Consider the following 20,181-nt stretch of genomic DNA (forward strand, 5'->3'; position numbering starts at 1 on the left):
TTTAGGTTGGAAGGGAAACCTCATTTGAACAGGTGAAGAAGGAAGGGTCCCTGATGATAAGGAACACAACTTTACTTATATTGGGCAGGTTACCCTGAGCTAGGGTGAAGACCACAGTCTTTTGGGTGCTGCACTTCTATGATAAAAGGCCTGGGGTACTTCAGTGTACTCAAATCAAATTCCAAGTATAATGCAGTCATAGGGGAAAAATGCTTTATGCATCTTATGTATTTTGTACTGTGTACACATGAGTTAAGAATAGCAGTTTGTTTCTCCCAACGAATTAAAATACCTCATTTGAACAGGTGAAGAAAGCAAGAAAATCTTAAATACCTGTCTGAACAGAGGTCTTTTGGGGGTAAGGGAGTGTCAAAGGAGAGGAGGGCTTAGTGGAGGCAAACTCAAGAGCCAGGAAGCAGAAAGATACCCTCAGCTTCACCCAAGCCATGAGGTATAGTAGAAAGTAAACCGGAGTTCAGATCCCTGGCCACTGCCTGTTAGTTATTCTTACTAGATCTCAGTTGCCTTATCTATAAAATTATAGCAAAAACCAAGATTGTTCTATGGATTCTAGATAAAAGTGCTTAGCATAAAACAGGGGCGCCACGAAGAGTAAATTACTGAGACCCCCGGGAGAGTATCTAAGGGATGTTGAAACCAAATACAACAGTAGGGTTCTGCAGGTAACCCAAGCGGCCTGAACCTGTAAACCCCCACCCCCAACCCACCCACCCCACCGCCCCGCAGAGACCCTTAGGCACGGGCCCTCTGCTTTCCTCATTTGATCTCTGTGAGGCCAGCTCCGGGATCTCAGCGGAGCTGCTGACTCAGGGAAAATTGGAACCGGCGTGACCATAGGGAAATGTATTTTTTTCTCCTTGCTGGGAGGCCCGAAAACCAACAAATCTGAAATGGCTGCTGCAACACTCTCAGCAGCGGTGGGGGTAGGGGAGTGAGAAGATTGGAGCGCCGAAACTTTGCCCCCGAGCAGCATCCCCGTCATTGACCTCTAGCACAGAACCCGCACAAAGTGCTGAGTCACTGGGAGGCGGCACCTCGCGTCTGGAGGCGGGCCGGCGCAGTCACGTGGCGGGGGCTCTATCACAACAACGACGCGGCGTGCAGCGCCCGCGGCCCGCGCCGCTTCCTCCCGCGACTGAGCCGCTCTCCGAGCATGCTCAGCTCGACCCCGCGGTTGCGCCGCGTCGCCAGCCTCCCGGCTCCACGGTCCGGGTTTTCCGGGCAGTCCTGGAGGCGGGGCTTGCGGCTGTACCCCGTGTAGGAGGCGGGGAACCCTTGTCGCGATCGCCGCTGGCGGTGGTTGATTCAGGGGGACTGAGTCCGGGTTTTTTTCCGCGAAGTCTGTGAACAGGCATCCGCAGTTGGGCAGGCCTGGAGAAGAGCTGATTCTGCTGTCTACGAGCGCCTTTTCCGCTTAGCGACCATGAAAACCCTAAAAGATCTGTCCGGGGCTGGTCGCTGAAAACTTACTCGTAGGAGTACAGAGGGAGAAGTAAACTTAAAAATGAAAAACGCTGTTGTTGAATGTGACTTCTGTTGATCTGTGGTGGGTTCACCCCCACACCTCCCCCACCTGTAACAGTAATTGGTAAAGGCACTGCGGCGACCATGGTTTAACTTTGACTTAACTGCCCAATAGTGCCACCGTGCCGCACCCAATTTGAGATTGAACAGAGCGCGGGGGCCCTTCAGAGTGCTGGCTGAATTCGGGTAGGAGAGGCCCCCTTTTGTGTCAACCGGAATCTGGGGCTGAATGACTCAAATTACAGTATTAACTGTCACTACATTCAGTACCTCGTAGAGCTTTGGCTAGACTTGAACTTAGTCTCTTACTGAACCACCCTTTTGTCTGTATTGTTCATTAAAACGAAACTGATATTCTCCCAAGAGCCCAGCTTCAGGTATTGTGAGGAAATCCAGCAGGTGTAGGAGAAAAGTGTGTGCGTTGCAAAGTGTAAATGTCTACACCTGCTGTGTTTCAATTAAGTGGAATGTGAGCCACAGAGATAATCTTAAATTTCTCATTAACCACCTTTAAAAACTAAAAAGAAGCAGGTGAATTAGTTTAAGCACTATATACTGTATCTTAACATATCCAAAATACAGTTATAACAACATATAGTCAATATATGATTATTAATAAAATATTTACATTTTTATTTTTGTACTGTCTTTGAATCTAGTATGTGCATTACACTCACAGTACCTCTCCTAGGCCACTAAATTTTCATTGGAAATACTCGATCTTTCCATGTCATAAATTTAACAGACCCAAAAGTAAATTCACATTCCCGATCTGCTCCAAATTTATGTAAAAGTTTTCCAGTAACCAAATGGAATATATCAATTTTGAAATTTATATTTAAGTGGGTTGAAATAAAACTAAAATTCAGTTTTACAAATTAGCCATGTGTCAAATGCTCAGTAGCAGCATGTGGTTGATGGCTATTGTGTTGAACAATGCAGGCCTATGCAAATGTGAGATGAGATTTTGAGAATAAAAAATGATCTTTTAGGTCCCTCACCTGCATATGAAACATGAGCAACACTGCCCCCCCAGCTCCCCACACTCCCTGCCTTCCATAGGAAGCCAAGATTTATACAAGCACTTTTCTATTAAAAAAAAAATCAAAACATATAAATCATCTCTGTCCTTAGAGGAAGTCACTAGTGTGGAGATATTTTTTAAATGATTTTATCTTACTGTAAAAACAGATGCATGTACAACTGCAACCAAATTAGGGAGAGGAATAGCCAGGACTCAACAGATAAACAGGAATGTGTCAGGTGGACAATTCCAAGCAGGGAAAAACAGTGGAAGGCCAGGACCAAACAAGCCCGGTGATATTGGTGCAGAGGGCAAAGGAAGAGTGGGTGTAGTAGCTGAGGTTGTTGAGTCAGCCATGAACAAGTTAGAATGAGGCTTGGCTTTTATATTCTTGCTGTGTGCTCTGGATGGAAACATCTCCTGAGCTTCAAACACCCCCACAGCCCTGCCCCCATCCACACGCCACACATACACACACTCCACTGTGGAAATTACAGCCAGACCTTGGGTATCCATGTCTCCAATCCCTGAGAAGGATACATCCACTATGAAGGGGCGTGGGAGAAGAGAGTCCTACAACTCTATATTCATTCAGCAGTTAATGAATGCTTACTAATGTTAGCTTTGTGGTTGGTGGAAGTGAGCACAATAAATACACACGTTCTGGCCTCAGTACATGTATGATCTAGTTGCTGTCTCTTTTTCCTTCCTTGACATCATCACTTTGTCAACACAGATTTATGGGGGTGAGGTACCGCCTTTCTCTTTCCCACTATGACAGGATCAATCCCAGTTGTTTCTAATATTTTCTCCTTGGTAAGCTCATGAAAACATCATTTTAGTCACATAATGGGTGAATATTAGCTTTGGATGGGGGATATGCTGTTGGAGATGATTCCTTCAAATATCCCTCTGAAGATGTTGACAAAGTCCCTTTTGTTGTCATGAATGGTGTCTGAGCCATCCAAAGACTTTATGTCATCAAATAATTAATTTAGAGAATACATAAATACTTGCAATACATATACATTGTATATATATAAACCCTGCAGACAAATTGATTCCTCTTAACAGCCAGGTAATTTATTGGCCATCCACCCTAAGCATGTCTGCATCGTGCACACTTTTACAACATCCATAAAAGACAGAATTCATATAATTTTACATGGGTATGGAGATAACGTGCCCAAGATCTCACAGTCAGTAAATAGTGGAAACTAGAATTGAACAGGTGTTTCATCTGACTCCCAAGCTATGATGTTATTACCATACCCTACAGCTCTCACCTGTTTTTTTACGAGCGTGAGGCCTTTTCTCACCTCAAAATGAATACATTGGGTTGCTCATTAATTCAAATAACCAAATTTCTTCCCCAGCTCAAAGTTTATCTCTTTGGGTTAGAGAACACAGGTTTTTCCCTATCTCATTTGCTTAAAGCGTGCGGGACCTCGCTCCCCACACCCCCGCCCCTTTGACTCCGCCCCAACCACGCCTGCGCACGCCTCCTCCGAGGCCTTCGTTGATGCTCTTTGGGCGCTCGGCCACGCCTCCCCTCCTGCACCGCCTTCTTTCCCCGCCCCCGCCCGTAGTCTATAAAACCCGGAGCGACGGATCGCACCCTGGAGCTGCGAGGGAGCAGATAGGAAGACTGGGCATGCTCTGTGGCGGCGCAGGTCTTGGTCACAAGTAGGAAGAAGCCAGTGCACGACACGGGTAAAGAGAAGCGAGAGCTGCTGCCGCACTGTGGCTGTAGGGTCCGTCGCCGCCGCTTCGGAGCAGCAGCGGGACGGGAGCCGGAGCGGGTGAAGGGCGAGGCCCCCGAGCCGAGAGCCATCCAGCCTGCGCTCCCGTCCTCTGCCTCCGTGTCCGCGCGGCGCGCCGGACCACTGAGTCGGTCACCTGGGCGGCCAGGACCCCGCGCGGGGGAGCGGAGCGGAGCGGACCCTCCCTCCGCCAGCGGTGGTCCAAGGGCGCCCCCACGGGGCGCAGCAGCCACTGCCTTCGCCGCTTTTAGCGGGCAGCTGAGTGTCGGACTCGCGCCTCGCGCGCTGAGCCAGCGGCCGCGGTCAGCCCCGAGGAGGAGGAGGAGGGGGCAGCCATGGGGCTGCTGTCCCAGGGCTCGCCGCTGAGCTGGGAGGAGACCAAACGCCACGCCGACCACGTGCGGCGGCACGGGATCCTCCAGTTCCTGCACATCTACCACGCCGTCAAGGACCGGCACAAGGACGTGCTCAAGTGGGGCGACGAGGTGAGCGCCCGCGGCCTCCGCCCCCGCCGGGCGCCCCTGTCAGGCCACCTCGCGTCTCCTTTGTTCGGCGAAGCGCGCCCCGCGCCCCCACGGCGGTCCGCGCCCTGCGGTGCGCCCTGAGGGTCCCCGGACGCGTCCCCGCCCGGGTGCGCTGTCTCTGCTCTCCCCCGACAGGCGTCCGGGGCTCTCCCGAGCGTGGGGCCCGCCCGAGCCTTCTCACTAGACTTACCTCTCCCATTCATTCATTCTTAGGGTTTTCCCCTTCGTTGAACAAATGGGTTAGGCGCTGGGAGGGCGCGAGCGTGAGCAAGTGTGACATTTGGTGCCTCCAGGAGTTTTCAATCTGGTATATCTGCCGGCCGTGTATCGCGGTCTCGTGGCCGGTGTCAAAATGCGCTTTTGCGATCAGTGAGGTGGGGACCAGGTTGTCCTAGAAGGGCGGTCGCTGCTAGGATTCAGGTCTTCAGGATGTTCGCTTCTGCCCAATCTCCCGCAGGTTCCTTTTTAAACCTCCAGCTGCTTCTCATCAGCTCCCTCTCACTCTCTTCACACACCCTATCTCGCCCTCCACGCTTTGCCACCACTTTTTAGGCACAGAACAGAAATTACAACTCGATTTTCCTAAAGAGGACGAAACTTCTTGTACTACCATGGGAACTCTTGAAGCTTCGCGATTGGGATTTGTTAGTGCCTTTCCGTGGCCTGGATCCTTTACAAATCAGTTTCAACATGTGTTCTGCCTAGAGCTGAAATGTCTTTGAATTTTCAATGTGTTGAACCATTGTTTATTGGAATGATGTGGAAAGCATTGCGCAGCCCCCTTTAGATTTAGTTTTCTTCTGCCAAAGCTTTTTGTGCTCTCTTTCCGTTTTTTAAAGTCACATGTAGATACCATTCAGATAATCAGATGCTTTTTTGAAAAGTGCTTTTTTTTTTTTTTTTTTTTTTAACCATTTGGGTTCCATTGCTTGCTCAGGTGCAAATTTCTCTCTTAGTTGATGAATTGATGTTATTACTCTTGACCCCGGCGTCAGGGTGGTGCTACGCTGAGGCAGTATCGGTTTCCTTGTAAAATTAGTTTGTCAGTTTCGAAAGTTGGATGATAATTCTGATTTTTACAGTTGAATTGCAGTGTTTTAAGTTTCAAAAGTATAATAGCAATTCACATTTATACTAGAAGGGGTTTGTCATACTTTGGACAGAAAAGGGGTGTAGTATTATGTTCGGTAATTATTCAGTTTCATTCTGAAGTTCCTTGTTGCTTCATAGCATCTGACGTTGTGTGTTCATTTGTGTATTGTGTGCATTTAGTGATCTGTGCTCTATCCCCCAGGTCCTGGATTTTTTTTTTCTGTCCCACATCTCTTTGCTTCTTTTCCCCCTAATAAACCAGCGTCTTTGGAGTAGGGAATTTTGCAGGTCATGATCCATGAGCAGGTTGACAGACAAATTTAGGTTCTCCTTGACTTTTTTTTTTTTTCCCTCTCCAGAACTTAAAAAAAAAAAAAAGTGAAATGGAATCAGATGAAGAGGACTACTTTGTCATAAAGAGGCAGTGTAGCATGTCAAACTTTTGAGTTATTTGAGGGTGCATGTGAGCAGGTCTGTATAGAGCCACATGTAAATTATTTCTTAGTATGGTTGCCAACTTAAGGAGTTTGAAAACCAGAGTCTCTTATTTATCATGGGAGGCTTCCTTGATGAGATGAGCCTCAGCAAAAGAGGAGGAGAGACGCTAACTACTTAGGTGTTAGCGCCATTCCTCACACAGAGGAACTCCCAGATCACATCTGCTGAAGTAGAAGTCTGCAGGCAAGGTCAGGCGGCAAGCAAGCAGAATGCAGAAGTCTTGAGAAGTCACTGAGAAACCGGCTGGGTAGATGGATAAAGTAGAGAAGGGTGTGGTGGGTGGTGTGGCCCTTGGAGATGGAGGATGGCTTTGCCAGGCAGAAAATGGTGTTTGAGATGTGATATGTTGGACTGCTTGACATGATACCAAATGACTGCTTTTTGTGGGAACTTTTAGTCTTAGAAGCCAAAAAAAACCAAACCAAAAAACAAAAAACACCTAAAACCATGGTTAGGAGACCCTGCCACTTTTGGAAATGCTTAGCCCTAGTTCCTAGACAGTATTTGTATCTGGTAGTGTTTATCAGAAAGAACCCTGAATTTGTAATGCCACTTGTGTCATATTCCAGAGCCTGACAAACTGCCTGTGTTATTGTGAGCCTTAGTTTTCCTCTTGTGGAAAATGACGGGGTTGGACTCACCTAGCTTTTGTAGTTTGAGTAAGAACAGTTTCAATAACTTTCTTTTACATTAAAAAATTTTTTAATTTTTTTTAATGTACACATTTTTTTTAATGTACACATTTCAACCAGAATGTTACTTTTTGAAATTCACCTGTAGATAGTCTTTAGACGCTTAAAGCAAAGGCTATGAATCGCTGAGGTAAAAATGGGTTGTATTCTAAAGGTGTGTGATGGCTTTTTAGAAATCAGAAGCATTATCCTGTGACAACCTTATGAATGCGTAGATTCCCAGATCAGCTTACAGATGCGTGTTTCACGTTTGGTGAAACAGGTCCTAGCCACCGTCTATTGTTTCTGGAGGAAATAGAAGTTCTAACTCCTGGGTTGCAGGGAGAACATTTCATTTTGCCCCAGGATGGGGGAATACTGTAGGGGAGAGGTGAGATGGATGTTCCTGGGTGCTCTTTTTGCCTGCTAAGCTACATATGCAAAAAAATAAAAAATAAAAAAAAATAAAGGCACTTACCTTTTCACAGCATACACAAATTTTTCAGGTGCAGATTTTGTTCATAACTGGAATTCACCCATTAAAAGACAAACTTAGGAAACGTAGGCTGCAAACGTGGCAGTAAGTACAACTTTTGAATTCACTCTAGTGTTACCTGCCTGCCAGGCTTTTTCAGCTACTTAACAGCAGAGGCATTATCAGAATTGAAATCTGGCTGACTTCAGGTCCATTTCTTAAACACGTAATACTAGGTTTTGGATTATTTAAAATGTGTGAGATTTCATCAAATCTCCTTTTACAGAGTTCACACTACAGGTTGTAGAGGTGTCAGAAAACAACATTTAAAAGCAAATGTATAGTTTTTCTAAAATTTTTTAACCCAGTTTAGTGGCTCTCAAAGTTAAGAAGGTAAATTGTCCTCTAGTTAGCAGAGAAGTGCATGTGAATTTAGGAAAATAAAACAGGTCCTTGAGTTTATTCTTACCATGCATAAAGCCAGTAAAGCTGGGATGGGATATGTTAAGGGCTGAAATGTCATCCATTGAGTTTGAAGGACAAATTTGCCTGTGTAGGTTAAGAATGCTTTAAGTGACTATTTAGAAAATGCATTGTTAATTAATAAGATTATGATCCTATTAAAAAAAATAACTCTGATTTATAAATCTAGAATAGACAAAAACATTTTCATTTGAGTGTAAATTAACGTGTAGCTTTGGACAAATTGCTTTATCTCAACCTCAGTTTTTTTAATCTATAAAATAGGGATGATAATGCTTTATAGGGTTAAGATTAAATGAGATAATGTTGATGAAATGGTTTACAAGTACGTGTCTTGCCTTTTGAGTGAAGGCTCATAAATGGTAACTTGTTCACTTGGATGTTTTTAAATATCTGCTATATCTCATTTAAATAACCATGGTCAAGCAGACTCTTAACGATTGAGCATAAACTGAGGGTTGCATGGGGGAGGGATGGATTAAACAGATGATGGGGATTAAGGAGGGCACTTGCGATGAACCCCCCGATGTTTGTGTGTAGGTGATGAATCACTAAATTCTACACCGGTAACTAATACTACTGTTAGCTAACTGCAATTTAAGTAAAAACGTGAAGGAAAAAAATAATTTAAAAAATAGCCGTGGTCATTGGGGAATGAAGCATTCCGTGTACGTGGACATTTTTTTTTTAAGATTTTATTTATTTGACAGACAGAAATCACAAGCAGGCAGAGAGAGAGGAAGGGAGGCAGGCAGAGAGAGAGGAAGGGAAGCAGGCTCCTTGCCGAGCAGAGAGCCCGATGCAGGGCTCGATCCCACGATCCTGAGATCATGACCTGAGCCGAAGGCAGAGGCTTTAACCCACTGAGCCACCCAGGTGCCCCATACGTGGACATTTTTTTAACCAGTTAACTTATATTTGTTTTTTCAGATATAATTATATTCCATTAGCTTAGTTATTTTTGATGGTATTGATGGTGTTTGGAAGGTACAGTATTTCTGAATTGCACTTAAGAAATCTAAATTGTGTCTTTAATGCATTACTGGACACGGACTAGAATTAGATTTGAGCACAAATATTTCTTGATAGTCATTAGGAATGTTCAGGTTTCTTACATAAGTCATTGAGTATTTTGTGACCTATAAAGCAAAGTTTTATTTTTCTTTTACTTTGCTATCGCTGTGGACATTGTTTTAACAGTATTCATGTGTCTCTAAAACACAGTGGTGAAATCAAGGAAAAATAATTTGTCTGAACTTCTCATATACTCAAAGCATCTGAATATGTTGTTTAGAAAACTGGGGCATTAATGATGTTGCTGGTATTGAATGGGTGATATTCTGATAAGCTTGTTAATACTCTGTTTATACATTCATGATTTAACCAAGTTAGGTGGGTTTTCATAAACATTTTACCATCTTTATTGATATAGTTGACATGCAGTAAACTGCACATACTTAAAATGTACAGTTTGGTAAGTTTTGGTATATGTGTACACCTGTGAGACTACCACCACGATCAAAATAATATACATCATCTCTAAAAATGTCCTTGTGCCCCTTTGCAATTCCCGCTTCCCTTCCCACTTCTCTTCCCACCTCCACAGGCAACCACTACTTTGCTTTCTGGCCCCGTAGTAGAGTTTGCATTTCCTAGAGTTTTAGATCTAGGAAATCATAAAGCATGTACTTTTCTGGTCTGGCTTTTTAGGCTGCTTGTATATTTTGGGATTCATTCATTTCATTGCATGTATCAGTTGCTCATTCCTTTTAATTACTGCATTATATTCCATTACATGGATATACTAGGACTTATCCATTATTTGGATATCCAGTTTTTAGCTATTATAAAACTTGTATGAATATTAGTGTATAAGTCTTTGTATGGACTTAACACTTTTATCTACCTTGATTATTCCCTAGGAGTGATTGAACTTTTCAAGGAAATTACCGAACTTTTTAAAAGTAGTGGTACCATTTTAAATCCCAGCGGCAGTATATACCAGTTTGTCCACGTTCTTGTCTTCACTTGGTATAGTCAGTCTTTAATTTTAGCCATTCTAATAAGTGGATGATGGTATTTCATTGTATTTTTAATATGCATTTGCCTTAAGAACTGTGGTGATGAGTATCTTTTCATGTGATTGTTTGCCATTGGTATGACTTTTTTGTGAAATGTGCTTAAAGCCATTTCCCTAATTTTGAGAGTTCTTTATATATTCTAGATGTAATTCTTAACAGATAATTTACATTGCACATATGTTCTCCCGGTCTATTTTTCTTCTCTTAGTAATGATGTTTTTTGAGACAGAAGTTGTTCATTTTAATGAAGTCCAGTTTGTCCACTTGTTCTTTTATGGATCATACTTTCCGTGTGTTATCAAAGAAATCTTTCCTTAATTCAGGGTCACAAAAGTTTTCTCCCGTATTTTCTTCTAGAAGTTTTATGACCTTGGGCTTTACATTTAGGTCTGTGATCCATTTTAAGTTAGCTTTGTCTCTGGTGTAAAGTATGGATTTTTTTATTCTGGTTGCCCCAGCACCATTTGTTGAAAAGACTGTCCCTTCTTCACTGCCAGAGGTACATGGCCTTTGCAGCTTGTCTAATTCCAGTTGTCTGTGTGTATATCTTTATTTCTGGAGTCTTTGTACTGTTCCATTGATCTGTCTTGATGCCAGTACTAGACTCTTGATATAGCCATAGCTTTATAATACGTTGTGAGATCAGGCAGCGTTAGCTCTCCCAACTTTCTTCTTTTTCCAGTTGTTTTGACTTTTTTAGGCCCTTTGAATTTCTACATGATTTTTAGAACCAGCTTGGCAATTTCTACCAAAACCAAACCTGGGATTTTGACAGCAATTGCATTGAGTTTGTAGATCATTTTGGGAAGAATGGACATCTTAATAATGAGTCTTCTGACCCAAGGACAAGTAAATCTTTAACTTCTCTCATCCTTTTTTTTTTTTTTTTTTTTTTTTTTTTTTTAACCTACAAGTCTCCCATTTTTTTTTAGCTGTTTCATGGTTTCGTGTTTTTTTTTTTCCTATTGTAAATGGTATTACATTGCAGTTTCTGACTGCTCATTGCTAATATATTGAAATAAAATTGATTTTTACATATACATCTTCTGCAACCTTACTAAACTTCTTGGCAGGCGAGAATTCTGCCACTGAACCACCCATGCTAAACTTCTTGAACATGTGGGATACAGTTCTAATAACTGGTCTAATGTCTTAGCTAATTCTGTCACCCTTGTTATTTAAGATTAAGTTCAGTTTTATTTTCTGAATGTTTCTCTGCTTCTTTGCACGCCTGGTAATCTTCGACTGGATGTCAGATATTGTGAATTTTACTTTGTTGGGTGCTTGTTAATTGTATATTCCTAACTGTGTTCTTTAAGCCTTGTTCTACAGTACAGTTATTTGGAAGTAGCTCAGTCCTTTGCGGTCTTGATTTTATAATTAGGCAGATCTGGAGAAGTCTCTAGGGCTAATCCCTCTACTGAGGCAAGACCTTTACGGATATTTTCCCCAATGTCCCTGAATAAGGAGTTAATCTATTCTGGTTTGTGGGAACACCCTTGGCCCCAGCTTTAGGTACTTGGTACTTTGGTACTCCTGTATGGGTTGGTTTACTAATGAATCCTTAAGGGGGAATCCTCTGCAGATCTCCAGGGTTCTCTGTGGTGCTTGGTCCTGCGAACTCTAATTGATTTGGTTTCCTCAGACCTTCAGCTCTATCTCTTCAGTTCAGGGAGTACTCCAGGTTCTGCCTTACCTTCCTGTCCCTGATCTAGAGCCTCTCTTCCGGCTGTAAGTTGGGGCAATTGGTGGACTCGCTTTGCTTTTCTCCCCCATAGATTAGTAATCTCTGCCTTGTGTTAACTGCTATCCAGTGTCTTGAAAAAGCTGTTTCATATACTCTCTCTCATTTTGGCTGTTTCAGATGGGAAGGTAAAATTGGTTGCTTTTATTCCCTCTTGAACAGAAGTAGAAGTCTTTCCTATTTTTTTCTATTCTCCTTTCAGCTCTGTTCTCCTTTCTCTGTAAACTTTGTCCAAAGGCTGGCTGCCCTAGTGGTTATAAGGTACCTCCAGCAATCAACATTTAGCCAAGTTTCTTTTTATTTATTATTTTTATTTTTATTTTATTATTTTTTTAAATAATTTATTTATTATTTTTATATTTAAGTAATCTCTACATCCATCGTGGGGTTTGAACTCATGACCCCAAGGTTGAGTTTCATGCTCTTCCAACTGAGCCAGCCAGGTGCCCCTAGCAAATTTTGTTTAAAGTCAGGATTTTCTTTGCCTTTATGCTATGATGTTTGTCATTTAATATCACTGTTTTTGTCCTATGATTGGGTATTTGGTGAAAACACAATTATTTGAAAAGTTTGCATACATTTTATGAATAGACTTTAATTTGAAGATGCAAGTCTAAGCCCCGGGTCTTCCCCTGAATGATTGTGTGATCTTAGACATAGAACTTAAATTCTTAAGACCACAATTTCCTCCTCTGTAAGACTAATAAAAAAACAAAATAGCCTCCATTTAGTTTTGAATTGCGTGTTTACATATGTATAGTTCCTAATTGTATTTTTTCACAATTTACTGAGAATACTTTAAATTCCATACAACTCATAAAAATCAGGAAATGCATACAAGAAATGGTAGAATTTATTTCCTTTTGGGTTTTAGCATTGGTCTAAGATAGTATAGTTCACTGGCTACTGACAAAGTAATTTAATTATAAAGCCATGAATACTAGCTTTCTAGAAATTTTTTAATGTCTTAAGCCTATTTGAGCTTCACAATTTTTCCATTAAAAGCGAGATGGTATTTTGAAAATGTTTTCTTGAAAAAAGATGATATTTAAATTTCACTTACATATGGCAGAACACTAAAGGCTTTATTTCCATGATGGAAAACTTTTAAATTAAGTATTTATTGTGTACTTCCTATATATTAAGGACTTACTGTGCTAGGTCATGAGGTTGAAGAGAGAAGTCAAGAAAAGCGAGAAGCTCTCCACCCTTGAACTTGAGTGGGAAGCAGATGGGTGGATGTGCAGGAGGGAGGAGAGGAAGAGTTTGCTGTATACCTAGAGATCCTGGGAGTCTTATGAATGGAAGGTGGGGAGTGAATCTTCTGGTAGGTCTCAAAGTGAGTTGGAGAAGCAAGGAAAGGGAATGCACAAATGTGAGATTACGGAGGTGCCTGATGTTGAGGGAGTATTACCGTAACACAGGACTAAAGCAGGGAAAAGGGAATGCCTAGAAATTGAGGCTAGAAAAGTAGGTTGGATTCAGGCTGTTGAAGGTCCTTTGTAATAGGCCATGTCAGGAGATACAGTATTGTTAAATCCGAGACTGGTACAAGGGAATTTCTTCTAGGTCCCTTTGATCATAGTGTGAAATGGAATGGATCGGGAGGATTAACTAGAGACAAGGACCCCACGCTACGGAGGACATGTCATTGCTAAGTGAGAGAAGAGAGTGTAGCCTAGGAATCTGGAGATAAAGATTTGCATATATTAAAGAGATACTTCAGGGGCGCCTGGGTGGCTCAGTCGGTTTGTGTCTGACTTCCGCTCAGGTCATGATCTCAAGGTCCTGGGATCATGTCTCACATTGGGCTCCTTGCTTGGCTGGGAACGTGCTTATCCCTCTGCCTGCCTATCCCCCTGCTTGTGTGCTTACTCTCATTCTGTTTCTCTGCGACAAAGTCTTTTTAAATTAAAAAAATAATAATAAAATAAGAGAGATACTTTAAAGAGGGAGCGAAAGGACCAGGCACATGAGCGGTTAGGTTATGTCTCTCATACCCATTCCTGGCAAAGATGATCAGATGAATAAGACTCCCTGGCAGGATGGTTCCTTGGAGAACTGTTGGTTTGGATATTCTGTTCTGCAACCCTTTAATTTAAGGAGCCCTCCACTCATTCAGTAGAAATACCAGGTAAGACAGAAGAAAGCTAGAGCAACATCTGAGCTGTGTGTATGGTGGGGCAGCCACAGGCCTAAAGATGGTGCTTAAAGCCCAAGTGGAGAGCCAGTTAGCCCAGGGAGAAGAAACCTTGGCAGCACCTCAGAACCTTGACGAATCCGTGGCATCCTGAGAGGAAGCCGCGTAGGGGTAGTAGCGCTGTCCTGTGCGGGAAGGAAGAAAGCGTGCTTTTGAGAGCTTTGGAAGGATGGGAACTGAAGTGGAGCCACTGTATTTGCTGGCTGGGGAGGGACTGGAGGCTTTGGCAGCAGCCTATCTGGAACATATTAAGAATTTGCGAGAAAAGCAAAAGTTGGTTTCTGGCCAGGATAAATGGCACAATGCCCATGGATGTTTTCAGAGCTCATAGGGTCCTTAAAATCTTGGTTATAATTTTAGAAAGAAACAGAATTGAACTATTTTAGTTGAACTGGATAGTATATGAATTTGGGTATCCCGTAAGGAATAACGCCCACGGCTCTTAAAAATTGTCTCTGTAGCATGTTGAAAATGATGGTAACGGATTGAGTATATTAGAATGGCGACCCTGAGTCTCCACTCGAAGATTGGGTTTCTCAGACATGGTTTAAAACATTGGGGAAACATGATTAAACCTCAGTCTTGTAGCCCAAAGAGCTCATTTTGGATATAGCTTGCTAGCTATTCAGAAACCCTGGTTATCTGGATTGGTATATCCTTGGAGGGTTTATATGGCTACAATTCTGCTGTTGAACACTGGAGTGCTTTCTGTATGCTTAGGATTTCTGTGTCATGGTCAGACCATTTGGGATTTGGTAGTTAAACTTATTTCCAGAACAAAATTACAAAAGGACCCCAAACCAGATGTTCCTCATTACATAAATGTTCACACACATCCATTGGTCTTGTCTCCCTTCCTCTGAGGTCCTTTTTTTAGTCCTTTGTATTTGGTTAATGCTTTTTTTTCTCCCCTGGATGCTGATGTAGCAGACTTAAAACAGAACTGTTAGTCAAGAGACTCCGTGACCCTTTTCCTGGAAGCTAGTAAGATTCCGGGCTGTGACTCTGCCCTGTTTGGATTACCTGTGGGGGTCATGGGCTGGGGTGCACAGGGCTTCACATATTTTAATGCTCCAGAGAGATAGTCAGGATCTTGAAGTACCTGTAAAAGCTGGCTGGCATTTGTCTGAAGTGTTTTCAAGAGTTAAGGGTTGCACCAGTGACCTACAACCCTAGGAAGTTAACATTTTTTAATTAAAAAAGTTTTGGGGGCGCCTGGGTGGCTCAATGGGTTAAGCCTCTGCCTTCGGCTGAGGTCATGGTCTCAGGGTCCTGGGATAGAGCCCCACATCAGGCTCTCTGCTCAGCGGGGAGCCTGCATCCACCTTTCTGCCTACTTGTGATCTCTTGCTCTCTGTCAAATAAAAACTTTGTTTTTTAAGATTTTATTATTTGAAAGGATAGGCTCTGAGCACTTTAAACCACAGACAAACCTGAAGAGGTTATTTAGGAGTATGTCCTTCATTTCCTTCTGGAAATGTTGACCTATTTACACAAGTTGGGTACGTGGAAGGTACCTTCTTATCCAGCATGCTTCAGCAGCCCTGCCTGTGCTTAAGCATGGTAGTCCTCTCCTCTTGGCCCCCCCAAGGCTGCCACTGCTGTACTGAATTGTATCTAGGGGTCCTGATCCTGGGGCTTTAGTACTCAGAGGACTAGGAAGTAAACAAAAGTCTTCTAAGGACAGAGTTTATGTACTTTCCTCCTAAAAGCGTCTCAAGCCCTTACCCTGAGAGCACTCACTTAATTCACAATTCTGAAAGCTTGGCATCTGACTTCTCAGCTCAGGATGAATTATAATAAACAGATCAATCAAGGCAGAAGCGAGAGAGACCAATTCAGAGAGCAGTTGTGAAAACCACATCTAGATGTGGCAGCCCATTGTACTTCTAAGAACCTTGCTCTGCTGGGATTCTAGTTAAAAAAATGAAATTGCTGAAGAAGTCTGAAGCCTTAATAAACAACGAAAGTGTGTTTAGGACCTTCCTATTGACAGCAGAAGAGGATGTAATCAACTTTAGAGGGACTTCCACTCATACATACATAAAAATTTTTAAGATATCATATGCTTAAAAGGGGTAAGCTTTGGACAATAAGACAATGCATTTGAATAAAAGTAGCTTCCTGGCAGTGCAGAGTGAGTAACGTATTTGAAAGTGAAAGAAAAATGGCTGATCATGCACTAAGAATTTCTAGAAGAGCTTAATAGAAATACAGAAGTATAGATTTCCCCCATCAACCAAAAGTAAAGCATCCCTATGAAACCTTTTGTAACCCAAGAGAAGAAACAATTACTGTTAATATACGGAAAAAATTTTGGGTGTTTCCAGACTCCCAAAATAACCTTAGACCTTTTTTCCTAAGCTTTTATTTGAGAGAGAGCATAAGCAGAGGGAACAGCGGAGGCAGAGGGAGATGCAGACTCCCCACTGAGCAGGGAGCCCAACTTGGGGCTCGATTCCAGGACCCCTGGATTATGACCTGAGCTGAAGGCATCTGCTTACCCAACTGAGCCACCCAGGTGCCCAACCTTAGACTTTCTTGATACTTTGGGATGTATCTTACTAACGGATGCACAAAATAACCCAAGATAAAGTTTAGATGCTCACTGACACAGGTCAGAACTATGCCTACTTTATTAGACTGACCTGCTGGATGTGGTTCCCAGGGAAGGGGTTTGTCTACCCTCTTGATGTTTGGGGTGCCAATTGTCTCTATAAGGGCTTGCTGGGGGACCATTATTTTCGCCTTTTTCCATAAAGGCAAACAAGAACAAAAACCTCCAAATTTCTTTCAGTTAGCAAAAACAGACACCGTTATCCCTCACTTTCTGTAAGTTTTGCATTATGGCATTTTTTGCTTTTATGAAAGACCTACGTTAGTATGTTTTTCACTAACTGAAAGAACTCCAAAGAGGATTTTTGCTTTTGTGGGGGGCTGGGGGGAGGCAGTTACCATGCTGATGTAAGGTCTTCTGTAAAAGTAAGTGGCCCACCACAAACTTTTGGAAAACAGGGAACACTCTTCACTCTAATCAATTCTGTTTACAAAAGTTTTTACAAGGACACTGTACTTTCCAATAACGGGGAAACCTGTGCTCTTTATAGGGCTTACACAAACGAAGTGGCTTGACTCAAATTTTTGAAAAGCTGGGAGATACTTGTATTGCTTTAGAGCTGGAAGGAACTTTTTTTTTTTTCGACCCCACTTATTTCTTCAAATGATGAAGCTAAGGTGCCCAGAATCGAAGACAAATTCCAAATGTCTGTAATTGTAATATTTCTAAGAAAAGAGGGAAAATTAAGATTGTTCTGAGCAGGGTGGTGCCCCCTTGGGATGGGGACAAGGAGGTGCTTGTGCTGGGGAAGCCGGGTGGTTAACAAAGGTTTCTCTGAAAAGGTAGCACTGAACTTGAGACCCACAGGAGCCAGCTGTGTGAAGGGCTGAAGTAAAATCTTCCCAAGCAGAGATAAGTGCTGTCAAGGCCCTGACTTGGTTGTTGGAAAAACAGAAATGTGGCCACAACGTGGTGGGGAAGAGGGAGGTTTGATGAGGGGTGTGGGGTTTTTTGCTCAGTGGGAGCCGCTTGAAAGTTTCAAAGAGGAGGGGGATGACTGGATCTGCTTGGTGCAGGAACCCAGGACTACTTAACTGCAGAATTAGGCAGTGTTCTACACTATGAGCTTTCACTTTTAACTGAGGCCAGTGGTCCCTGAAACAAATGCCAAAGGAAATATTCTGGTGAGATGGTGCTTCCCTTCCCATCAGTGACCAATTCTGATAGTCTCTATTTCAAGATCTTTCTGTAGTGTTGATTACAGCCAACAGCATTTGGAAAACGCCTCTAAGACACTGTTCTGCCTCAGTAACCATAGCCTCGCCCACAAGCTGGAAAACAATAGCCACCAGCATCTGCGGGGTGCAGTGTAGTTGCTACTACTTTAGGCAGTTGACACACAGCTTGTCCTTTTCCCAGTATCGAATGGACTCCAAAGCCTGCTTCCCCCATATACCAGCTCCCAAGTAAGCAGGAGGAAGAGTGCTCGGACAGTCTTCGTGGGCTCCAACCCAAGAGGAGATGGAAGGTGGACAGAAAAAGAAAGAGGAAAGGATGGTGGTGATAAAGGAAGTAGGCTTTTTTTGTTTGAGTGAACATATAAATGTCTTAGAGCCACAGATGCTCAAGTGTTTTTTGTACCAGATGGCCAGTGATTCCCTTCTAGTGAAATGCCAACATCCTTTCAAAACTATAATATTGAATATGCTTGGTAAATTTTTCGGTCTGCGGGACTAATGCTAACAGGTTTAGTAATGTGGCTGCGGCCTTTCCAGCTAATCTTCTGCTGGCAGTGGAGCCCCGTGAAAGGGCAGAGGCGGGTGAGCCCTTTACATGAACATCAGGCTGACCTCACTTGATAGTTATGCAGCCTGTGCCAGCCTCGGCCGGGGGCAGCAGGTAGTGGGCCAGAAATCGAGTGTTTGGACTTACCTCTTTAATGTGAACTTGAAATGTGGCAGGAAAGGAGTTTGTATTAATAGGAGTCTCCATCTCCCACACCCCAATGTAAGGTTAGAACTGCGCTCTTAGTGGGATCTGCCCAAACATCCAGGAGTCTTTCTTGAGGAGGGAGCCCTGATGCTACCTTTGTGAGATGGAATTATGCAAGAGTGTGCTCAGATTCTTGCAATGGTGAAATATAGCATTAGAATTGGAGTTGTTGAATCTCTGCCCACCACCCCCACGCCCTGCCCTGTCACTGGGGGCATAGGTGAGCCCTTCTGCAGGGCACAGCACTCACTTTGAAGTTGGAATTTCTGTTTTAGCATTGGCTCTCGCTTAGTCTTTTTAGAAAGTGCTTTTTATTTAAAAAAAAAAAAAAAAAAAAAACACCTTAGTTTGGTGGGCTAGTCTACCACTAGTTCTAAAAACTAAAACTCCAAACTTCTATTTCCTGGGCAGTCCTTGAATTCAGACCAACCTAACTTCTACTGTAAAGGAGTATGCTTGTTTCCTTGCTCTCCCAGCTCTAGGCGTGCATTTGGGCAGAGCTGGGTACCACCATGGAGAGTGGGTTTTCTCTCTCCAGGAGCAGCATGCCCCCCATGAAAGCCCTAAGCTCGCCCACGCCTGCTAAGAGCCACCTCACAGGTTCTTGGTGCACAGCCCCCAACACTGAGCGTCGCAGAGCAGTTGATCCAGAGCAGCCTCTGTGTGGGGACCCAGATACCTTGCTTCTTTTTAGCCACGTGGTAACCAGAACTCTGGCTGAGGAATGTGTTCACAGCAAAGAGCTGAGTAATGCACTTGTCCTTGGAACCCAGAAGCTATAGGTCTGAAATACAGATGTTTTTAGGTAAATAAAAACTATATTTACAATACTGTGTCTTCAGGAAGGTTTAGGGTTTAGGGTTAGGGTTGTTTTAACTGCTGAGTGCCCTCACCATTGGTGACTTTACCTGATGGAACTGCCTTTTGTGTGGTTAGTTTGTGTGAGAAGACTGGTTGGGTTCTGCTAGATTTCATTAGAACATAGGAATGCCTTAACATAGTCTTTTTTTTTTTTTTTTCTTTTTAAGATTTTGTCAGAGAAGAGAGCACAAGCAGGGGGAGCTGCAGGCAGAAGGCTGACAGCTTAACCAACTGAGCCACCCAGGTGCCCCTTCTTTCCCTCCTTTAAAGTCTTCAATTTTTTCACTTAGGCTTCATATTACTAATCTTGGTATGTGAAAAAATTTTTCTCTGTGTGGGTCAAGATAATGATTCAAGGAAGTTACTTCACTGAACCATACAGGAAATTCACTGATGTTATGTATTGTTAAAATTGAGATTAACACATTATAAATAAAAAGCCGTGTACTCTGTAAACTGAAGTTCTAATCTAGGATGCCAACAGAAGACCAGGTCAGGGTGAGGCCACATTTATTTTGTTTTCCAAAAGCGTAAACTTCCCTAGAGTACACCCTGTGTAATTCTGTGGTATAAAATGACATCTCGTAGTAGGAGAGAAAGTCAAAATACATCCAATAATTTAAGAATTTGATATGACTTTAGACTAAACTAAAGCATTCTTTGGGGGCCGT

General features: G+C 42.9%; 1 protein-coding gene across 2 annotated transcripts in view; it reads left to right on the top strand.

Moving 5' to 3' along the window:
• The first annotated feature begins 4,196 nt into the window (after positions 1-4,196).
• The window catches only part of GCLC (glutamate-cysteine ligase catalytic subunit), a 46,335-nt gene continuing 30,350 nt past the window's right edge, over positions 4,197-20,181 (top strand). The window contains exon 1 of one of the 2 annotated variants that reach the window (XM_032864518.1): positions 4,197-4,817. In XM_032864518.1, the coding sequence (XP_032720409.1) occupies positions 4,668-4,817 (150 nt within the window). In that variant the 5' untranslated portion in view covers positions 4,197-4,667. The remainder of the gene's footprint in view (positions 4,818-20,181) is intronic. The other variant, XM_032864519.1, reaches the window with a different exon arrangement.

The sequence above is a fragment of the Lontra canadensis genome, unplaced genomic scaffold (genome assembly GCF_010015895.1).
Source record: "Lontra canadensis isolate GAN:19392208 unplaced genomic scaffold, GSC_riverotter_1.0 scaffold27, whole genome shotgun sequence".
Lineage (NCBI taxonomy): Eukaryota > Metazoa > Chordata > Mammalia > Carnivora > Mustelidae > Lontra > Lontra canadensis.